The sequence below is a fragment of the Orycteropus afer genome, unplaced genomic scaffold (assembly GCF_000298275.1).
Source record: "Orycteropus afer afer isolate SDZICR_OR568_19922 unplaced genomic scaffold, OryAfe1.0 scaffold00048, whole genome shotgun sequence".
Taxonomy (NCBI): domain Eukaryota; kingdom Metazoa; phylum Chordata; class Mammalia; order Tubulidentata; family Orycteropodidae; genus Orycteropus; species Orycteropus afer.
Genome location: NW_006921635.1, coordinates 2940541 through 2959434, shown reverse-complemented (window position 1 = coordinate 2959434; position 18894 = coordinate 2940541). Strand labels below are relative to the sequence as shown.

General features: G+C 37.9%; 1 protein-coding gene across 1 annotated transcript in view; it reads right to left on the bottom strand.

Annotated features, from left to right (window-relative positions):
- Positions 1 to 3500: 3500 nt before the first annotated feature.
- Positions 3501 to 18894, bottom strand: part of RSRC2 (arginine and serine rich coiled-coil 2) — a 19955-nt gene continuing 4561 nt past the window's right edge. The window contains 9 exon segments of the mRNA XM_042780587.1: positions 3501 to 3680; positions 4474 to 4563; positions 4972 to 5204; positions 6692 to 6771; positions 10385 to 10507; positions 11872 to 12075; positions 13856 to 14046; positions 16567 to 16610; positions 18453 to 18514. Coding sequence (XP_042636521.1) covers positions 3501 to 3680; positions 4474 to 4563; positions 4972 to 5204; positions 6692 to 6771; positions 10385 to 10507; positions 11872 to 12075; positions 13856 to 14046; positions 16567 to 16610; positions 18453 to 18514 — 1207 coding nt within the window.

Genomic DNA, 18894 nt, shown 5'->3' with positions numbered 1-18894 from the left:
AAAAAAAAAAAAAAAAGACCAGGTTTAGTGGTCTGATAGAGCCTGGTGAGACCCCCAAGACTATAATGCTTAGTTATCCTTCAGGTCTGGAATTGAACTTACTCCCATGGCTTTCAGCCAAACAAGCATAGAGTGGGAACATCTATGGGAGAAAAAGGTAGTATTTGCACAGATAGCTCAAGGGCAGGAAAGCACAGGAAAGAAGAACACAGGGAGGAAGTGGGAAGAGAGCTGTTACCTTGTGGGGAATTACAGTTAATGTCATGAAACAATGTGTATGAACTGCTGTATGGAAAATGAATTTATTCTGTAAACTGTCACCCAAATCACAATAAAAATCTACAAAGTGAAATGTTGGGTTCTTGGGTTGAGTGGGATGTTGAGTATTCATATTAAATACGCAAAATAAAAACACTAGAGTTTATGAATATGTAACAGAGAAACCCGATGAGTCTGTGAGTCAGGGGAAGTGAGAAAATAAGGTTTGAACTAAAACATAAAGGATTCCCCCCCCCCAAAAAAAAACAAAACTCATTGCCATTGAGTCAATTGTGACTCATAGTGACCCCCAATTGCAAACTGTTTCTGCCAACCGGGGTTTCTAAGTGGTAAATCTTTACAGAAGTAGAATGTCCAGCCATCCTTCTGAGTGACTTGTGGGTTTGAACCACCAACCTTCTGGTTAGCAGTCAAATGCATTAGGCATTTTGCCACCAGAGCTCCTTAGAAAGGAATGTGGAATAAAAAATCAGAAAAGATAACGCTGTGGGACATGAGGCAAGTATTTGCAGGCCATGTTAGAGAGTCACTCACAACTGCAACATGGGGAAAGCATTTAAACAATGTAAACCAGAGGTATGTTTATGAGCAACAAATTTCATTTTGAAAAGATGGCAGGGTAGAGAAAAAATTGGAGATAGAGGAAGAGTAAAATTCCGAGAGGCTAGTAAATCAATTGATAAGAGATTTCTGCAGTGGTTAAATCGTAAACGTTAGCTTGGAGTAAGGCAATGTTGTTATGTGCCGTCGAGTCAGACCCGACTCATAGCAACCCCTCCCTGGGTTTCCGAGGCAGTACTACTACAGAAGTAGATTGCCCCATCTTTCTTCAGAGGAGTGGCTGGTGGATTTGAACCGCGACACTCCTGGTTAGCAGTCAAGTGCCTTAGGCACTATGCTACCAGAGCTCCCCAAGTAAGGTAATAGTAAATACTTACAGTATTTTCTATTAGAAATAGAAAAGGAGGTAATAGAAAAGTACAAATAACTCATTGCACTAGTTATGTTATGTGCCGTCGAGTCGGACCCGACTTACAGTGATCCCTCCTTGCATTTCCGAGGCATAATCACTACGCAAGTAGATTGCCCCATCTTCCTTACGAGTGGCTGGTGGGTTTGAACCACCAACCTTCTGGTTAGCAGTCAAATTTTGGCTAGATGTCAATTGTAAACTGTTTCCGCTAACCAGGAACCTTATTAGAAGACATTTACAAGGTAAAATTGTAGCAACAGATCAAATTGATGGGCTGGACGTAGGGAATGAGAGAAAAGTTGTTTTCCAGGATCCTAGTTTAAGAACCTGGTCGAATAAATGCTTGAGATAGAAAACAGATATGGACCAGGTTTGGAAGCAAAGCTCTCTATTTATGACCTTCAAAACCCTGTCATTCTACTCTGTCCTACCGGGTGGATGACAATGGGTTTATGGTTGGTACATGAGGTGGGAGGGAAGGGGGGAAAAGTTCTTGCTTTGGAGAAATTTTAATGGTGGGATCATTTGTAGAGACAATAAAGGTTAGACATGATGTAATCAATGTCATTGAATTACAGACATCATGATGTAACGTCACTGAATTATAAACATTCAGAAATTGAAGTGGCAAATCTATTTTTACAAAAATTGTGTTGAAATATTTTATATTCTGAACAAAATAATTTCATCACATTTAACTTCTTGAATTTGACATGTAAAATTTTAAAATTTACACTATGTACTTCTAGCAGACAGGCCTACTTTAGGTGAACACAGGTGCCAATAGCATTCACGTCTGACCAACTCCTAAAACATTCTAGAAACACAGCAAGCATCATGTGAAATTTGGCACCCATTCAGCACCTCACAGGCCCATGAAGTATTTCAATGCAACTGATTTGAGGAGACAGAGTTAAATGAAAAATGATTATGTACGTCACGTCCCCAAAAGGGCTCATGGTGTCATTTCCCCAGAAAGCTCAGTTGTCACCGAAGCATGGTTATCTCCACAAAATTAGTGTGCTCTGGAAAAATTAAACATCTACCAAAATTACAACCCAATGCTTGGATTTAGAATTATCACAGAAACATACCCAATGAGCAAGTTGTTAAGACTAAAAAGCAGCCCCCCCTTGTACTGTGCTACATTGTGGAGACGTTTTCTGATGACTTTTCCAGGGACTACCAACAGGTACATTGTGATCCACACACAGAAAAGTTGTACTGTTGTTTGGTTGGAATATATTTGGATCAATGACAATAATTGATCTTTAGGCAAGAACATAAAAAAAAAAATGACTTTCTGTACTGAAATGACTACTTCTGTAGTTTCCATAATCAGATTTATATCCTGTTCAATTTAGCAACAACATAGTTTTCTAGTTTTATTTTAGACTAGTTTATTACGCTGGAAAATACTTCAAGGGGATAATGAGCAAAGGGCATACAAAGGACTTGTAATAAGGCACTTTATTAAAATAAAAGTGCTTACATCCCTTTAACGCGTGAATATATTTCTCGAGTTACATGGAATAGTTAACAAATACTGTACACCAATTCTGTCCTTATAATTGTAGGAAAACAGTATTTTAATAGTTTTTTCTTCTTTTGAACTTTTTGGTACATTTTTGCTATGATACTGCCTACAACATAATTGTTTAAAAAAAGTGTGTGCGTGGGATGTCTAATCAGCATCTTCTAATAGTAACTGCAAAATGCTACAGAAACTATAAAAAAAATTCAAACAAGGATGCCAGGTAATTTAAATTAACACCAGTTTTGAGAAAACCATTTTTATTATCATCTCCACCCAGCTTATTTGTGCTGGACTAGGTACCAAATGGCCAGATCATCTAAAGAACAGCTACGTAACACTTCTTTCATGTTTCAAGAGATGAAAATAACTGTACAAGGTTAAGTACAAAAGTACACAAGACAGCGGACACAAAAAATTCATGTATGAGATTTTTATCCCACCTGCAGCTTTTATATTTGAAAAGTAGAATCATGAACTAAAAAATATCGTCCTTCTATAGCCTGTAAAGTTTAATGGAAGTGGGTTTAACCTGATTACAACACTAACACCAGTATCACTGATCTGATATTTACAAAAAATTGTATTTTTCAATAAATTAAAGTCAATGCAACACCCATGCAAGCTAGAATGCTAGCTGTTTGGTGAACAAGGATCTGACATCAGAACAAGAAGTCTATGAAGTCCCAGGGAAACTGTACAAGCGCGATCTTTTCAAACTGCATCCATTCCTCGCATTGAAGACGTGAAACCCAAACCCATTCCTCTCTGTGTGTGGGTCTGTGATCTTGCCATTTCATACTGAGCATCAAGATTCCTAAATACTTCTTCTTGCTGCTTCAAAGTCTTGTAACTTTCTTCATCGACTGAGCTACATCCAGCTTCATCTTCACTCTAAGTATCAGACACAAAAAATGAAGAACTCTAGTAACAATAAGATGATGTTCCCCCTCAACAGTGTTGTTAAATCAAGTGTCTGGATTCCTATTTGACCTCATTTACTCAGCTTCTGTTCATTCAGTCACTAAATGCTCGCACTATGCAAGACAATGCTCTTTCCAGGAACCAGGGTAAAGCAGGCTTAACAAAAATCCATTATAGTGTAGTGGGGGAGGCAAAACCACATGAGAATGTAAAAGCATTCAGAGTGTATCAATGCCATGGATAAAAATAAAGGACAGAAATGGAGTGTTGCAGGGGTGGGGATGCCAGCTATTTTAAAAAGGTTGGTGGGAAAGGACTCTAAAATGGTACAATTTGAGCAGCCTTAAAGGAAATAAGGAGTCAGGCAGGTATCAGAGGGAAGAATATTTAAGAGGGAGAGAGAAGAGTAAATGCAACGCTCTTTAAAAAGAAATTCCAAGTGTAGTACTGCAGCACTCTGTTTGGGCCAAGTTATTTCCCATTTCTTCAATGAAAACCAACCCCCTTAGGAACAGCTGCAGTGTGAGCATTTGGGGACCTTTCTAGGTGCTTGTGTTACATCTAATACAGTATCCAGATATTTACACATCCATCAACAAAGACTGCTTTTCTACAGGTATAAATACCTTCTTTGAAACTTCATACATTAAGAAGGTCCCACCTCACTAGATACACTGAATAGAAAGGGAGAGGGGAATCAACTTTTATTTATGACTTTTGTCTCCCTGAAAAAAAGATGATGTTCATACTAAGTGTAACTCACCTTAATACCCATTAATTTCCTGAATTTAACATTTTGGTCCTTGTTCCCAAAATTCAATTTTTCCCATATTTCAGCAGACTGGGATTTGTCCTATTAAGAAATACCAAAATTTTAGAATTTGTGAAATTCTAACATTTTATTCAGTTAATAAATGAAAAATGTAAATCCTTTATGAGAAACTCTTTAAGCTAAGTGCTTCTTTTCCCTCCACCAAAGCAGTTTTAACTCACAGCAACCCTATAGGACAGAGTAAAACTGCCCCAGAGGGTTTCCAAGGCTGTAAATTTTTATGGAAGCAGACTGTCTCATCTTTCCTCTGCAGAGTAGCTGGTGGGTTTGAACTGCAAACCTTCTGGTTAGCAACCCAAGGCTTTAGCCACTGCACTAATAGAGCTCTTTTTCCCTCCATAGGGTATGGTAATATTGATTGCCTTGATGCTTGACTTAGATCACATGTGTTTTTCTTTAGTGTTAAGAGAAGGGAATAAAAGAACGTACCCCTTCTTTCTTGCCTTGCCAAAGCATTTTCCTTTTTTTCTCTTGTTCAGCAAACTTCATTGGATTCACAGCTGCTGGGTTGTAATAGCTAGGTACAGCTATTCCAGTCTCTGCCAAGGCTTTCGCTTGCAGGGCTGCCATTTGAGCCGCCATAGCTATCTGAGGAGTCACTTGTGTGCCTGATGCCAACAGGGCAGCAACATTGAGGACAGAACCACCAGTGGCTGCAGCTGCTGAAGAGAAGTGCGCAGATTAAGACACAGACAATGTCCTTACAGTAATAAACGCACTATTTACACACAAGAGGTACTAATGTGCAAAAACGCAGGATTTTAATTAAACACAAGGAAACGATTGGGTCTTAGCTTATAAAGCAGTAGTAGTTTAGAAAACTTTTATCCTTAACATAGCCTTGAAAACCTCATTTACTTTTGTGAGTATGAACTGTGGTACTTTTAACTGTACTGAGACACAATAAAATCTTACATTGGTACAGCTCCTTATATTTTATAAAGTGATTTCATAGCCACCACTTGAAACTCGTAACATTTAAAACTACCAAGCAGCTTTAACAAGATGAAAAAACCCAGGCCCATAAAAGTTAAGTGCCATGCCAAGATTTCCATTCTAAGTGGCAGAGTCAAGAATGGACGTAGGCTCCTTGGAGCAATCGGCTCCCCTCCAGGCAGCATTCACATGGAGAGAAAGCTGGACAGACAAGAGTGCATGACTAAAAAGGCCACAGGGATGGGGGAGGTCACAGGGAGGGGAGAGAGGAGGAAAGTAGGTTAGGGTTGTCAGGAGGGTAATTGGAGAGTGAAACCAGATGTACATGTACATGAACTGCTGAATGTAAAACAAACTCTGATCTGTAAATCTGCACCCAAAATGTACATGCACACGCCATGCATGCTAGCACACACAAAGAATGGACTCATATACTTTCCAATTATACATGTAACAGTTCAGAATATAACCTTGGAAAGTTCCAAAATTACCAAGATTATGGGAACTCAGCTACAAAAATTATAATTATGTATTAAATACTGAATGGCAGTTTATAGAATTTTTGAGTTATTAAAACAAAAAACACCTTCTAGACTCGTTCCATATGAATTGTACACCTCTGATCACCTCCAATCAGAAACAGGCAATGTTTATATGATGTCTAAACACTCGACTGCTTAAGACAGCAAGACCAAAGGATAGCACTGCATGCCAATCTACCAACTTTTAATAAATTATCATTTAGAAAACCACAACTCGAAGACATTTGCAGTGAAGGCTAAAGTAGTATATAGAAAAAATTATTCATCACCGTTCACTAACACAGGAATTCTGGTAGTGTAGTGCCTAAGGTGCTTGGCCACTAACCAGAAGGCTGACGGTTCAAACCCACTAGCCACTCCTCGGAAGGAAGGTTAAGCAATCTACTGCCGCAGTGATATGGCCTCTGAAACCCAAGGAGGGGTCAGTATGAGTCAGGTCCGACTTGATGGCACATAACAGTAACATTCACTATCACAAAAATTATCAGCATGGATCGAATCAGAAATAGATGTGTACAGATTTTATGAAACTAAAAAATTTAACACCCTAAAAATGCTCACAACGTGTTGATAAGTAGTAGGGATCACTCTTGTCTTTACTCCTATTACTATTCCACACTTATCAAATTTTCTAGAACACGCCTTACTTTTGTAAGGGAGAAAAAAATTACCTGCTGCTATTTCTTGTTGTTTTTGTTTTTCAACCATTTCCTTTTCTCGCTGTTCTTGTAATTTCTTTGCCCTTTCCAACCTGTCAACAACAATTTAAATAAATATGATATACCAACATAAAATCAGTATGTATATCCGCTTTAATACTAATTTTAAAGATTTTTGAATTGACCAAATTAAACAACAAAAAAGTAATAGTTTTAATATGCAGTTTTCACAGAATGAGTAAAGAACTAAAAATTATTCCACTCTTATTGGTGCTAGTTACAAGACAAAGGATGGAACTAAATCTTACCAATAACATACTTGGGGCTGAAAAAATCTTGCATTTGTCATGTAGCCAACAATGTAAGTTTACAGAACTACCTAAACGCTTCTCGGGAGAGGCTAAGCCAGGATGAGGCCAATCAAAATATTCAGATAATGATTTTTTGTACTGAGCCTTTATTATGTTTTCAAATTAAAAAAAAAAAAAAAAAAAAAAGACCAAACAAAAAGCAAATCCTAACTGCCATTCTGTGTGATCTAATGTGTGTGTGGGTAAGGAACCCTCTATTAGGAAGAAATTACTTTCAAGCAGCTCAAGAAATTTATCATTAGCTAGGAACCCAAAACACGAAACATATGCTCATCCCAAAGAAAAGAGAAGTGCATCTGGAAGAAAGGCCTGGTGATCTACTGTCCCCAAACCAGCCACTGCAAACCCTCTTCTGATCAGCACAACAGCAACTTGAGCTGGTGGAGTTTCACTCAGCATGTTTCCAAGTTTCATCCATGTCAAAGCATCCAGAACTCACTCTCTCCTTTTACAGTGGAGTAAGATTCCGTTATACGTATATAATATATTCATGGACATTTGAGTTGTTTAAGCTATTGTGAAGAATGCTACAACAAACATTAAAAAATAAAAAAAAAAATTAAACTCACAAATGTTATGTGTGCTAAATGTGCCATCAAGTCAGTTACCAGTTGCCTCCAAGTGCATTCAGACTCACGACCACCCCGTGTGCACAGACCTGTGCTCCACATGGTTTTCAGGGCTGTGGTCTTTGAAAGCGGATCACCAGGTCTTTCTCTAGAAGTGCCTCTGGGATTATGTTCAAATCGCCAACGTTTTGGTTAGTAGGTGAACACTTAACTGTTTGCACCACCCAGGGATTAAATGTGCCGCCAAGCCCGTATCTACATTCTATTCACAAAATACTACTATTATCTTTACTACAAGTTCCCAAAAGAGAACTCCTAAGTATTCCTGAAATTAACAATCCTATGGTGTCACCTCTCCCTTTAATTTAGTGTAAAGAGAAGGATGCTTGTGGCTAATAAAATACAATAGTAGTGAATTGGAATTTCCCAATCTCTAACATTTGCATAAAAGTAGTAACAATCTATAATTTATTCCTTCTTATCGAGTACACATGCAAGAAAGACATTATAGATCTGACTTGCCCTTGAAAGTAAGTTTCTAATTGGGGGCAACATTAAAATGTAGGTTAATTCTGCTCTCATATGAAATAAAAACCAAAACAGTGAAACTGTCTACATACTGTAGATTCTTATTAACAAAAGACCTCCCCTTCAATGTTCAAGGTAGTCAAGGAATAATCCGGTATGCTGAAATCAGATTGCATGTAACTTGCCACCTGAAAGATCAATTATTTTTAAGCCAACCAAGTTTAAACTACTAATAACAGCATCAACTTAACAAAATCCAAAAATTAAAATAGATTTATATTATACTAGTAAATGAGAGTAAACTTTGGGGCTTAACAAATTCTGGTCACAGTAATCAATCACTGATTATGAATTAATTAAGGGCGTCTAATAAATTATTTACTAATTCTATTGATTTGGTTTTCAGAAAAATAAATGACTACTGCTGAATGGTCACTGTCCTTAGGTGCTGTCCAGTCAGTTCCAAGTTGCAAGCCAGCAACCCTTTGTAGCAAGGGAACGTAACACTGCCCAGTCACGCACCATGCCCACAAGCATTGCTATGTTTAAGCCTGTTGCCGCAGCCACTGAGTCAGTCCACCTCGTTGAGGGTCTCTTTTTGACTGACCCTCCACTTTACCGAGTATGCTGTCCCTTTCCAGGGACTGGTCCCTCCCGATAATATGTCCAAAGTACATGAGACAAAGTCTCGCCATCCCTGCTTCTAAGGAGCATTCCACCTATACTTCTTCCAAGACAGATTTAGTCCTTCTTCTGGCAGCCCATGATGTATCCATTATTCTTCACCAAAACCACAATCAAAGGCATCAACTCTTCTTTGGTCTTCCTTATTCATCATCCAGCTTTTGCATGCACAGGAGCTATCTGAAAATACTATGGCTTGGGTCAGTTTCACCTTAGTCCTCAAAGTAACATCATTCCTAAAGAGGTCTTGTGCAAGAGATATGCCTAATGTAATAAACTGATTTTTCACTGCTGCTTCCATGGGTGTTGATTGTGGATCCCAGTCAAATGAAATCCCTGACAACTTCAATCTTTGTTATGTTTTAATCATCAGTCTAGTTGTGAGGAAGTTTATGCTATGATGTGACTTCATTCCAAAGTGTTAATTCACTCTTTGATCTTCATCAGTAGAAAGCAAGGCTTCGTCCCCTATGTATCACAGGTTGCTAATGAATCTTCCTCCAACCCTCATGCTGCATTCTCTTCATCTAGTTGTTTCTCAGATTATTTCCTCAGCAAAAAGACTGAGTAAGTATGGTGAAAGGATACAACTCTAATGCACACCTTTTCTGATTTTAAACTATGCTGTATTCCCTTGTTCTGACTGGATGACTGCCCGTTGGATTGGATACAGGATCTGTATGAGCACATAATACTGTTCAAATGGCCACTGCAGGTTTGGAATTAACACCTTCCACTCAGATGAATGGACGAGGAAGGGGTGAGCTCACACCTTTGCTGCTGCTGCTGTTCAGCTGGAGTTTCCGCCAGTCTGGGTTCAGAGGGCAGCAGCACATCAGGTTACATTGTGATAACTGTATTTTTGTAATAAAAAAAAAAAATAAAATGAACTTATTTCATAAAGGGGGAAAAAAAAATCCAGAGTGCAATTTTCAGAACACGGGAAAACTTGCAAACAAGTGGTTGGGTGTTATTTTACTTCTTACCTCCCCATGTGAGGCAGTTCTTGGAATAGTTTTGCAGCTTTCAGTTTGACAGCCCTGTTGTGTGTGGTCCCACAAACACACATCTTTCAATCATTACAAAATTTAAAATACAATATTCTCCATATTATTAGGAGTAAGTTCTGTAAGATCATTGAAATTGGCTTATGATACGTATCTCACATTGACCACTTTCAAAGTAAGAAAACTGACAGAATTCTCCTTAAGCACTACCGAGGGGATTCTGTATTCCTGAGAAAATGAAAAGGTAAAACCCTTTTACAGGCACTATCAAGAAGAGAGTTCTTTGAATTTAATTAAAGACTCAAAAAAGCAAGTTACTATATTAAGGGAAAAACAGGAACTGCTGCTGACTTCTCAATCTTTCTAGTTTTGCAATTAAATGAAAGTTTGAGAATAAACGGCTCATTTAGTGCAAGATCACACAGGCACTGTGAGTACTTAGTCCTGGATTTAATTGGTATCAAGCTGACTGAAAGCGTTCACCGTAAGCTTTCTCTACTTCAAGTTGCAAAGGAAAAAATAGCATTAAATAAAAAGTGTACATACCTCCTCGCTAAAGCCTCTTGAGCATCCATTGCTGTGTTTCTGCCTCTGAAAGGAGGTGGACTAGGAGTCCGGCTTAAACTTCTACTAAACCTTCTTGGTTTTTCAATTCTCTTCTTTCTATCTCTGTAATAAACCATATTTGACATGTCTCATTACGGGTCAGTAACAAGAATTAAGCTCTTGAATCAAATCCAATCATACTTGTTATTGTTCAAAAACCAAAATGGTACGTGCTGGTGGTTCCACATGATGTCATTATTTCCACTGAACGGTACAGGTAACATGGTAAAAGGGCAAATATTTTGTTTATATTTTTACCACACATACATACAAATTAAAACAGTATAAAAAGATTTTGCGCCATTTCCCTCCCTGTCACCTGTTTCACATCTTTCCTATTTCCTCCTTTGTAAGGCCAGTGTTATTAGAAGTGTATTTAATCATCTCCATCATATACGGGCACTTACGTTGTTTCTAATCTTTTGCATGTTACAACCAAGGTTGCAAAGGTTAGCCTCACACAAAAATTATTTTGTACCTGCACAGATAAGTATGTAGAATAAACATTCACAAATGGGACTGACAGGTCCTATGTTCCTAGTGTTTTACCTGCCATGACTTTGTAGACATTCAGAGCTAGCAAAATAAAGGTTTCCTTTACTTTGGATTCACTATTTGCAATTTCAAATCAGTAAACCACTAAAAGCTGATTAATTCATTTACTAAGTTTTAAATAAGTGATAAATCATAAAGCCACATATAACTGTAAACCTATTTTTACCTGTATTTTAAGTCTTTTTATAGGTTGTTTGACTTAAGCAGCAATAAATTAACAAGTCATTTATATTCTTTTAACATTACTGAGTATCCCTGATACACTATAAATTCTATTATATAAATGTGTAGGGAAGAAAAGCATTCCTGAAATTAAAAATAATCTCACATGCTCTTTAGTCTACTTACGGTATTGACAAATTAAAGCCCCCTTTCAATCAAAAGTTGAATTAAGTAAAGTTGTACCTGAAATATAACACACTGTGCAGTGGGTTAAGCACATGCATTCAGACAAATGTGGGATCCAGTCCTGGCTCTACCACTTAGTAACTGTAAATTTGGGCTTCTTATGCCATTACTCAATCTCTCTTAGCCCAATGGACACACATCACAATAAGGTTGTTTTGAGGATCTGGTGAGCATGCAAAAAGCTTTGGCAAAATAAATATAGCACATAGTAGGCACGCAGTGCTAGCTACTGTGATGATAAAATTCATGCAATGGAGTCAAGTGTTCCAACATCTGAACTAATTTAGTGTATTCTTTATTGGTAGGGACAGGATTAACAGAGAAGTCTTGAAGTGGTTTTCTTAAAATTACCCCCGCCATGAAATTCTGATTCCCAGCACAAAGCAGGCCATAAAGATCATCCATAAGATCAAGAGAAGTTTATGGTCACAGGATCAACTTTGTTCAAGATGATGAGCACCTACCGACTTCTACTCCTTGTCCTACTTCTGCTTCTGCTCCGATGCCGGTGTCTTGATCTTGAGCGAGAACGAGATCTGATCCGCCGTTTTCTTTCCCTGCTTCTGGATCGTGATTTCTTCCTCTCTCTGCTTCTGGATCGTGACTTCTTCCTCTCCCTGCTCCTGGACCGAGACTTCTTCCGCTCCCTGCTTCTACTACGATGACGCCTGAAATTATACAAATTTGGACTCAGCTCTTTTTAGTCATACATATTATGAATTCATTACCTGTGACGCATGCAATCAAAACAGTCAGTAAACCTCTATGGTTTATGATGTTGCTGCTGTTGTATCCTACTGAGCTGATTCTGACTCACAGTGACCCTACAAGGACAGAGTAGAACTGCCCAATTGTTCTTCCAAATCTATGATCTTTATGGGAGCTGACTGCTACCATCCTTCTCCCATGGGGCAGCTGGTGGGATCAAGTTGCCAAGTGTTTAACCACTGTACCAGGCCTCCTTTTGGGAAGGATAATAGAGATTTTCTACAATTAGGAAGCTTATTCTTTCATTAGGGGAGCTCTGGTAGCATAGTGGCTAAGACACTTGCCTGCTAACCAGACAGCTGGCGGTTCAAACCCACCAGCCACTCCTTGGAAGGAAGGCTGGGCAATCCTACTTCCATAGTGATACTGCCTCGGAAACCCAAGGAGGGGTCGCTATGTGTCGGGGCCGACTCGACGGCACATAACAACAACAACATTCTTTCATTCTTGCTTGACGATGATTCTTAGAGATCATAGCAAAGCTATAACCTGTAGAAAATGCATAATCCATCCTATCCCAATTTAGGACTCCAGTTAATAGTCTAAAATCTTATATTCTACCACTGAAAAAACTGAATTTTGATACTCTAAGTATATTCCCCACATAATTCTCACTATATATTAAACAATAGCTTCTTTAAAAAACAAAAAAACCCCCCGAAATATGAGACCCATTTTCAAAAATCTGTATCCATACCATTAGAGAAAACCTAAATTAATACATTCTAACTCTATCTTTCTTGCTATTATACACTCAAACTACATCAACAAGGATTGTTGCTATACTGGCTTAAACAAAGTGAACTTAATCCAACAAAGTATTATTTTTTCACTGTAAAGACAGATCAATCAGAAGTGAAAAGATTTACAGCCACTAATTGAGTGTGTTAATTACCCCACATCCCCCAGTCTTGGAAACCATTTTTGCACTTATCAGATGGTATTCTGGTTTCCTAAGTGCTGCTCTGACAAGAGTATATCACAAATGGGATGGCCTTAACAAACAGTTTATTCTCTCAGAATTTGGAGGCTTTAAGTCCAAGTTCAAAGTGCCAAGCTCTAGAGGTTGTGTGAAAGCCCCTCAACCTTGGGGTCCAGCTCTGCCTCCTGCTCCCGGCCCACTGGAGCTAGAGGCATTTCTTCACTCAGACAGCTGCTGCTGCTGAGACTGAGAAGCCCCAAAGTTGACAAGGAAAAAGGCACAGTTCCGATATTACCAAAACACATGGCAGGCCATTAACTTAAGTCCACTGTAAGTTCCAAGGTCAGCAGAGCATGGCAGGCTGCTGAGCAACGACATAGCTACATGCAGGGTCCAAGCGTGCCATAGGCTAAAGACCATTCCCAAGGTTTCTCCTTAAATACAGGAAGCACACCACATCCCAAAGGCAGCTACTCAGCTGCTTTGTGGTAGATCCCACCACGGAGCTGATTACCAGTCTCATCATGGGGAATAACCACCACCAGCTGCCCAGCCACGTTGACACCCAACCTAACTACCACAGAAGGCAAAGCCCAAAAAGCTTCAGCTATTATTTACTCGTGGGTAAAGGAATATGTCAAGCAAGCAAAAGAAAACCCCCCACCTATTTTCTAACTATGATCGTTTTGACACTGATAGGTTCAGGAGCAGCTTTGTGTAATTGAAGGCTTGTTGGCAGAAGTACTAAAACAACTTACCTTTCACGGGATCTGGATCTTGAGTGACTTCTGCCTCGTGATGACCTCCTGTCTTTGCGTTTGTGTCTGTCCTCACCATTTTCAGATGAATTAAGCCGCTCTCTTCCTTTATCAGTAGAATGTTCTTTGTCATTATGTTCCTCAGACTTGTGTTTCTTAGAGGATTTATCTTTGGATTCATGTCTTCTTGCCTGTTTTAAGAAGAAGTTGGTTCTTTCAGGAAAATAGTGCAACAAAGAGAGTTAGTATGGGTATCAGCAGACAAAAATGTTGTGATGCAACATTAGTAACCTTAGGAGTGTGTGGTTCAAGTAAAAAACGATCTAATTTCACATCACCCAAATGTTGCAAATAATTATTACTAATTTCATATTTTCCTTTTATATAACCCCCAAATTGCCATTTCCTCCCCAAAATACTATTTTCAATGTGACAATAAAAACAATGAATTTTCAAGGTTGTAATATTGAAAAAACCATGTCAAAGAGAAAAATCCCATTGTTTCCTTTATCTAAAAGAACAAGTAGTATAGACATGTATTCAAATGTTCAAGTTTTGCCAACAAACTTTTTAGAAAGACCACAGAGATAAGTCGTTTATTAAATCCGAGTACATACAGTATTACTTTCAATTTTAAAAAGTAAGGAATGGAGATAATAAGGACACAGAAACGTATTTCAAATTAAGTAAAGCTAAATAAAATTTCTCTTACTGAGCTTTAATATTTTCTGCAGTTTCCAGTTACTCTGCCCAGAGTTACAATGTCCCTTTTACAACTATACTGTCACATCCTCACTACAAGAGCTCGTGATTTTCTCCCAATGTCTAAACTGAACCAATCACTTTCCATCCTGCAATATCCCAATGGGCTTGGAGTTCTATTTTGGCTCAGGTACCTAGGGTAGAAAATGGCAGCTGAATCTATTTTCCAACTAGGTTTAACAATCACTCTGCAATCACACAACACGTATTTCCCCACCCTGTGACAGATAAATAACCAAGGCTTTCGCAACAATATGTATTCAGAGACTTGGCTAAAATAAAGCCTATGATAAAGTCTCCACCCTACTGCTCAAATAAAATACTCAATTGCTGCAGAGTTGATTCAGACTTATGTCGACCCCACAGGTAGTGCTAAATATTAAATTTCCCCACATGAAGATTTGTCAAATTAAGTTTGCATCTAAAATTAAAAATCCTGGACACCCTCATGATCACTGCATTTTGAAGGTGGAAGAAAACGCAAACCCTCTAATTCAATTTCTTTATTTTACATACAGTTCTCCTCAGATTTAAAGTCACAAAGCTGCACAGCAGGAAGGATGACCTAGGCCCTATGTGCTTGTGACTCCCATGCCACTGGTCTCCTATCCCAGCACCAGACATTTATTTCATGGTTCCCAAAATAGGCCACAGTGTATTGCTTTCCTCTCAAGATGAACTTTTCTTAAAAACAAATAATTTGGCCAATCATTTTAGAACATGCATGGTGATCTATCTGAAAATGACTGCGGTAAGTAACTTATATAAACAGGAGACCTGGAGACACAGAAATTTTAGTTTCATTGCCAGTTCTATAAAACGATCTCACAAAAGAAAATTGCTTTGACTACGCAGTATAAAATGGCAAACTGGAAAAGTGTTAAGTGGTTAACTTTCAAAGGTTTTAGAGTTTATTTCAAACCAATTCTCCAAACATAACATTACTATTAATAAAAAAAAAAAAAGAAAAAAAGAAAACAAAACAAAAAACCACCAAAACAAAACACCAAAACCATTATTAAAACCCTTAACTGATTTAAGATACATTTAAGGGAAATAGGAGTTTGAATGACTAATAGTTACCTTATCATGAAGTAGGCTTATTATTTTGCTATCTGAGTCTGCAGCGTCTTCAGTTCAGTCTCTTCGCGCATTAGCACGCTGAGTATGATTTATTATAGAAATGTTATCATGTGAGCTAAACAAAATAGTCATTTTCACAAAAACTCTCCTAAATTAAAAATTTAACAGAGCTTCCATTAGGGGAAGAGGAAGTCCCTGCCCACATCTGTTTGAGGAGTCCCTTGCCCAGCCCCCGTTAAGTCTCTCTTCCTCCCTTTTTGGCTACTTCTGCTCTTCTTTGTTGGTCTGCGTTTCATCTTCTCTGGTGGGTGAGCAAGTTATCTCCTCTTTAATACAGCTGCTGTCTTTATTTCCCTTGAAGTTGAGTTGTCACCACCACCTTTTTAGCTGTCCCTCACTTTTACAATGCTATCATTTGGGAAATCCAACTAGTTTACTCGAGAAAACAGGACTCTCATCATCTTCCATAAAGAAAAAGCAGCCAATTGGCACATAGGGTATTACCACTTAGAGACAACAGTTAACAACCCTAGGCGGTGGTTAGGCATGAGAAGACTAAGGACCTCAGGTTAATGGAAGCTCTGTGTGACAGGCCTAAGAAACCAATTATATTCTTCATATGAAATTTCTTTTATTGTGAGGTATTTTCACAGCATAATAAAATTAATAGTTTCTGAATGTACTTTTTCATACAAACAACTATCTTCTTGAAAAAATGATGAATCATGCTTATTTTATAACCAATTAACCTTTTAAATGTCATCTTTTGGTACTTACCTTGATAATACCATGTATTCACAGAAACATTTCTATCAGATACTCTACAAGCATTTTAAAGCACCTATTCACTACAAAGCATTAATTACCTCTTTGCTTCTGCTCCGGCTCCTGTGTTTTCTTCCTTCATTTTCTGTCAACAAACAAAAAAAAAAAAGGAACACCTCACCTTAGTAAACAAATTCTAATACAAATCATATGTCACATACACGCTCATGGGCTTTTTTTTTTTTTTTTTTAAAAAGGGAAAGCAGCTCTCCTTTGATTATTTTTCCTAAGCTTTTAAAGACCCCCAAACCCAGATTCTTGCAGTTCTAGATCATGGGTGTGATATAGACAGGTGAGGGAGAGGACATGGCTCTGGCATGGGCCTGGACACACTCTGCATCCCCTGCCCCGCTCTCCTCTCTGCCATCACCGCCACCACTAGATGATGAGGAGGACAACCAGAAGCAAGCTCACATAAGGTTGTAATATGACATTTGCATAACATTCAAATGATGGACCATATCAGGGACATTAAGCAATGCATACTTGTACTTCTATAATAGGACAACATTATGCTTCATTTGGCTAATTACAGAGTCTACTGGCCATCTTTCAGATAGCCAGAGTAGGAGTATTTTACCAAACACATAAGAAACAAATAAACAATTTAAATAATCCAGAATATAATTAAGACCAAGAAATAAGCAAAAAAGCTCCCTGAGGAATCAAAACATTGTCTTTACGCAGTCAGAGTCATAACAAGAACAAAAAAAGTAGTTTTAAATATACAGGCAGTGCCCAGGCTATGGAAGAGACCTGTTCTTAATCGCATCATTAAGAATTTGTGAAGGCTGTGACACAGTTCTGCCTGGTTCAGTCATGGCCAACAAAATATTACTGGAATAGATTCAAATTTTAAAAGTTACAGTGAGTAAGAAAAATAGTTAGCACCAGTAAATTATAGCTCAAAGCCTTGCTGGAACTTTAACCTTCCACTTACAGAAGGGCAGTGTACACACTGCACAGCAACCAAATTTCTTGGCCTCAAATTTTGAGCACAGTCTGAAGCAACACTGCCCTACTAAAAGATGGCAGCCGAGTATACTGCTTTGAATTGTGTCCCTCTCTTACAGCCCTGCCAATAATCCAATCTCATGCATTAGGCTCAGGAAAGGACTCACAACTTCTCTTATGAGCCTACCATTCCATGGTTTTGACCCATAATTGTCCCCATCCTGGGTACCACCCCCAATAACCAAATTATAAAACTTTGGGTATGTTTCTGTGTTGCTTGTCAGCCACGACAGAACTGGTTTAAAGGGCCAGTAGGAGTTATCGCTAAGTTGACACTGATAACCCAGGGACTGCCTGTATACACATTTGTGTTTGTGCTATTTTATAGATAAGTTATCTGACAGCACAAAAGATAAATGATTAGATTCAATGCCTTACAACCATGATTCTAAATCCTATTATACTTCTCACTTATTAACCTCTTCATTCAATACCATTTTTCTTTTTTTTAACTAACACAGCAGTCATGTTTTCTACACATTAGTCCTGTTCCACCTTCTCTTCTTTAAAGGAAGTGACTATGAAGCATTTTGAAGCTCTCTACCACTTCCTTCAGAAATATTCTAACATTAGGTTAAACAGAAAAAGAAGATTAAAAATGTTCTTGAATAAACATACCATTGTATGGACTAAATATTTAAAAATATTATTTTACCAATATTGAAAGAATGAAATTTAAGTATCTCAGGGTTAACAAATAGTAACTGAGACCCAAACTTGAATAACCATTTTTATCTCTGAACAAATTATAAAATTTCTCCATTATGAGAGTTAGTCTTCTCATAATGGAAATTACAAATACACTTCCATATCTAATTCTTAACTGGGAAGAATATATGTAATTCCATCACTAAGTACACATCTTAATATTCCTCTACATGTACAATAGCAAATGATGGTTGTTAATTCATACCTGACTTCCGTTTTCTTTCTCTAGATCTCGATCTCGATCTTGAATAATGATGCTTTGAGGTTCTAGGAGAAACAGATACATCTGACTGCTCTTTTTTCTTGTCTGTATCTGGGGACGTCTTTTCTGGGGCTAGTCCATCTCGTTCTGTATCACTAGCCTAAAAGTTTAAGAGCAAAATAATTAAAATTCTAAGTACATTAAAAATGTTTCCAGTTTCTTAAGAGAGTGGGAAGGTTATCAATCTTGAGTCAAAGAAATTTTAAAAATCAGAATGGCTGATTTCCAAATAGTTAAATATGATCGACATGGAAACTGGGCCCAAATGATTTGAAATGACTAACCAGATGCTGAAGAGAAACATGTATGTAATCTGACTGATGTCTTTATAGTCTTTTTTTTTAAAGTCAATTTTTTGGGGGATTGGAGTTTTTTTTTTTTTTTT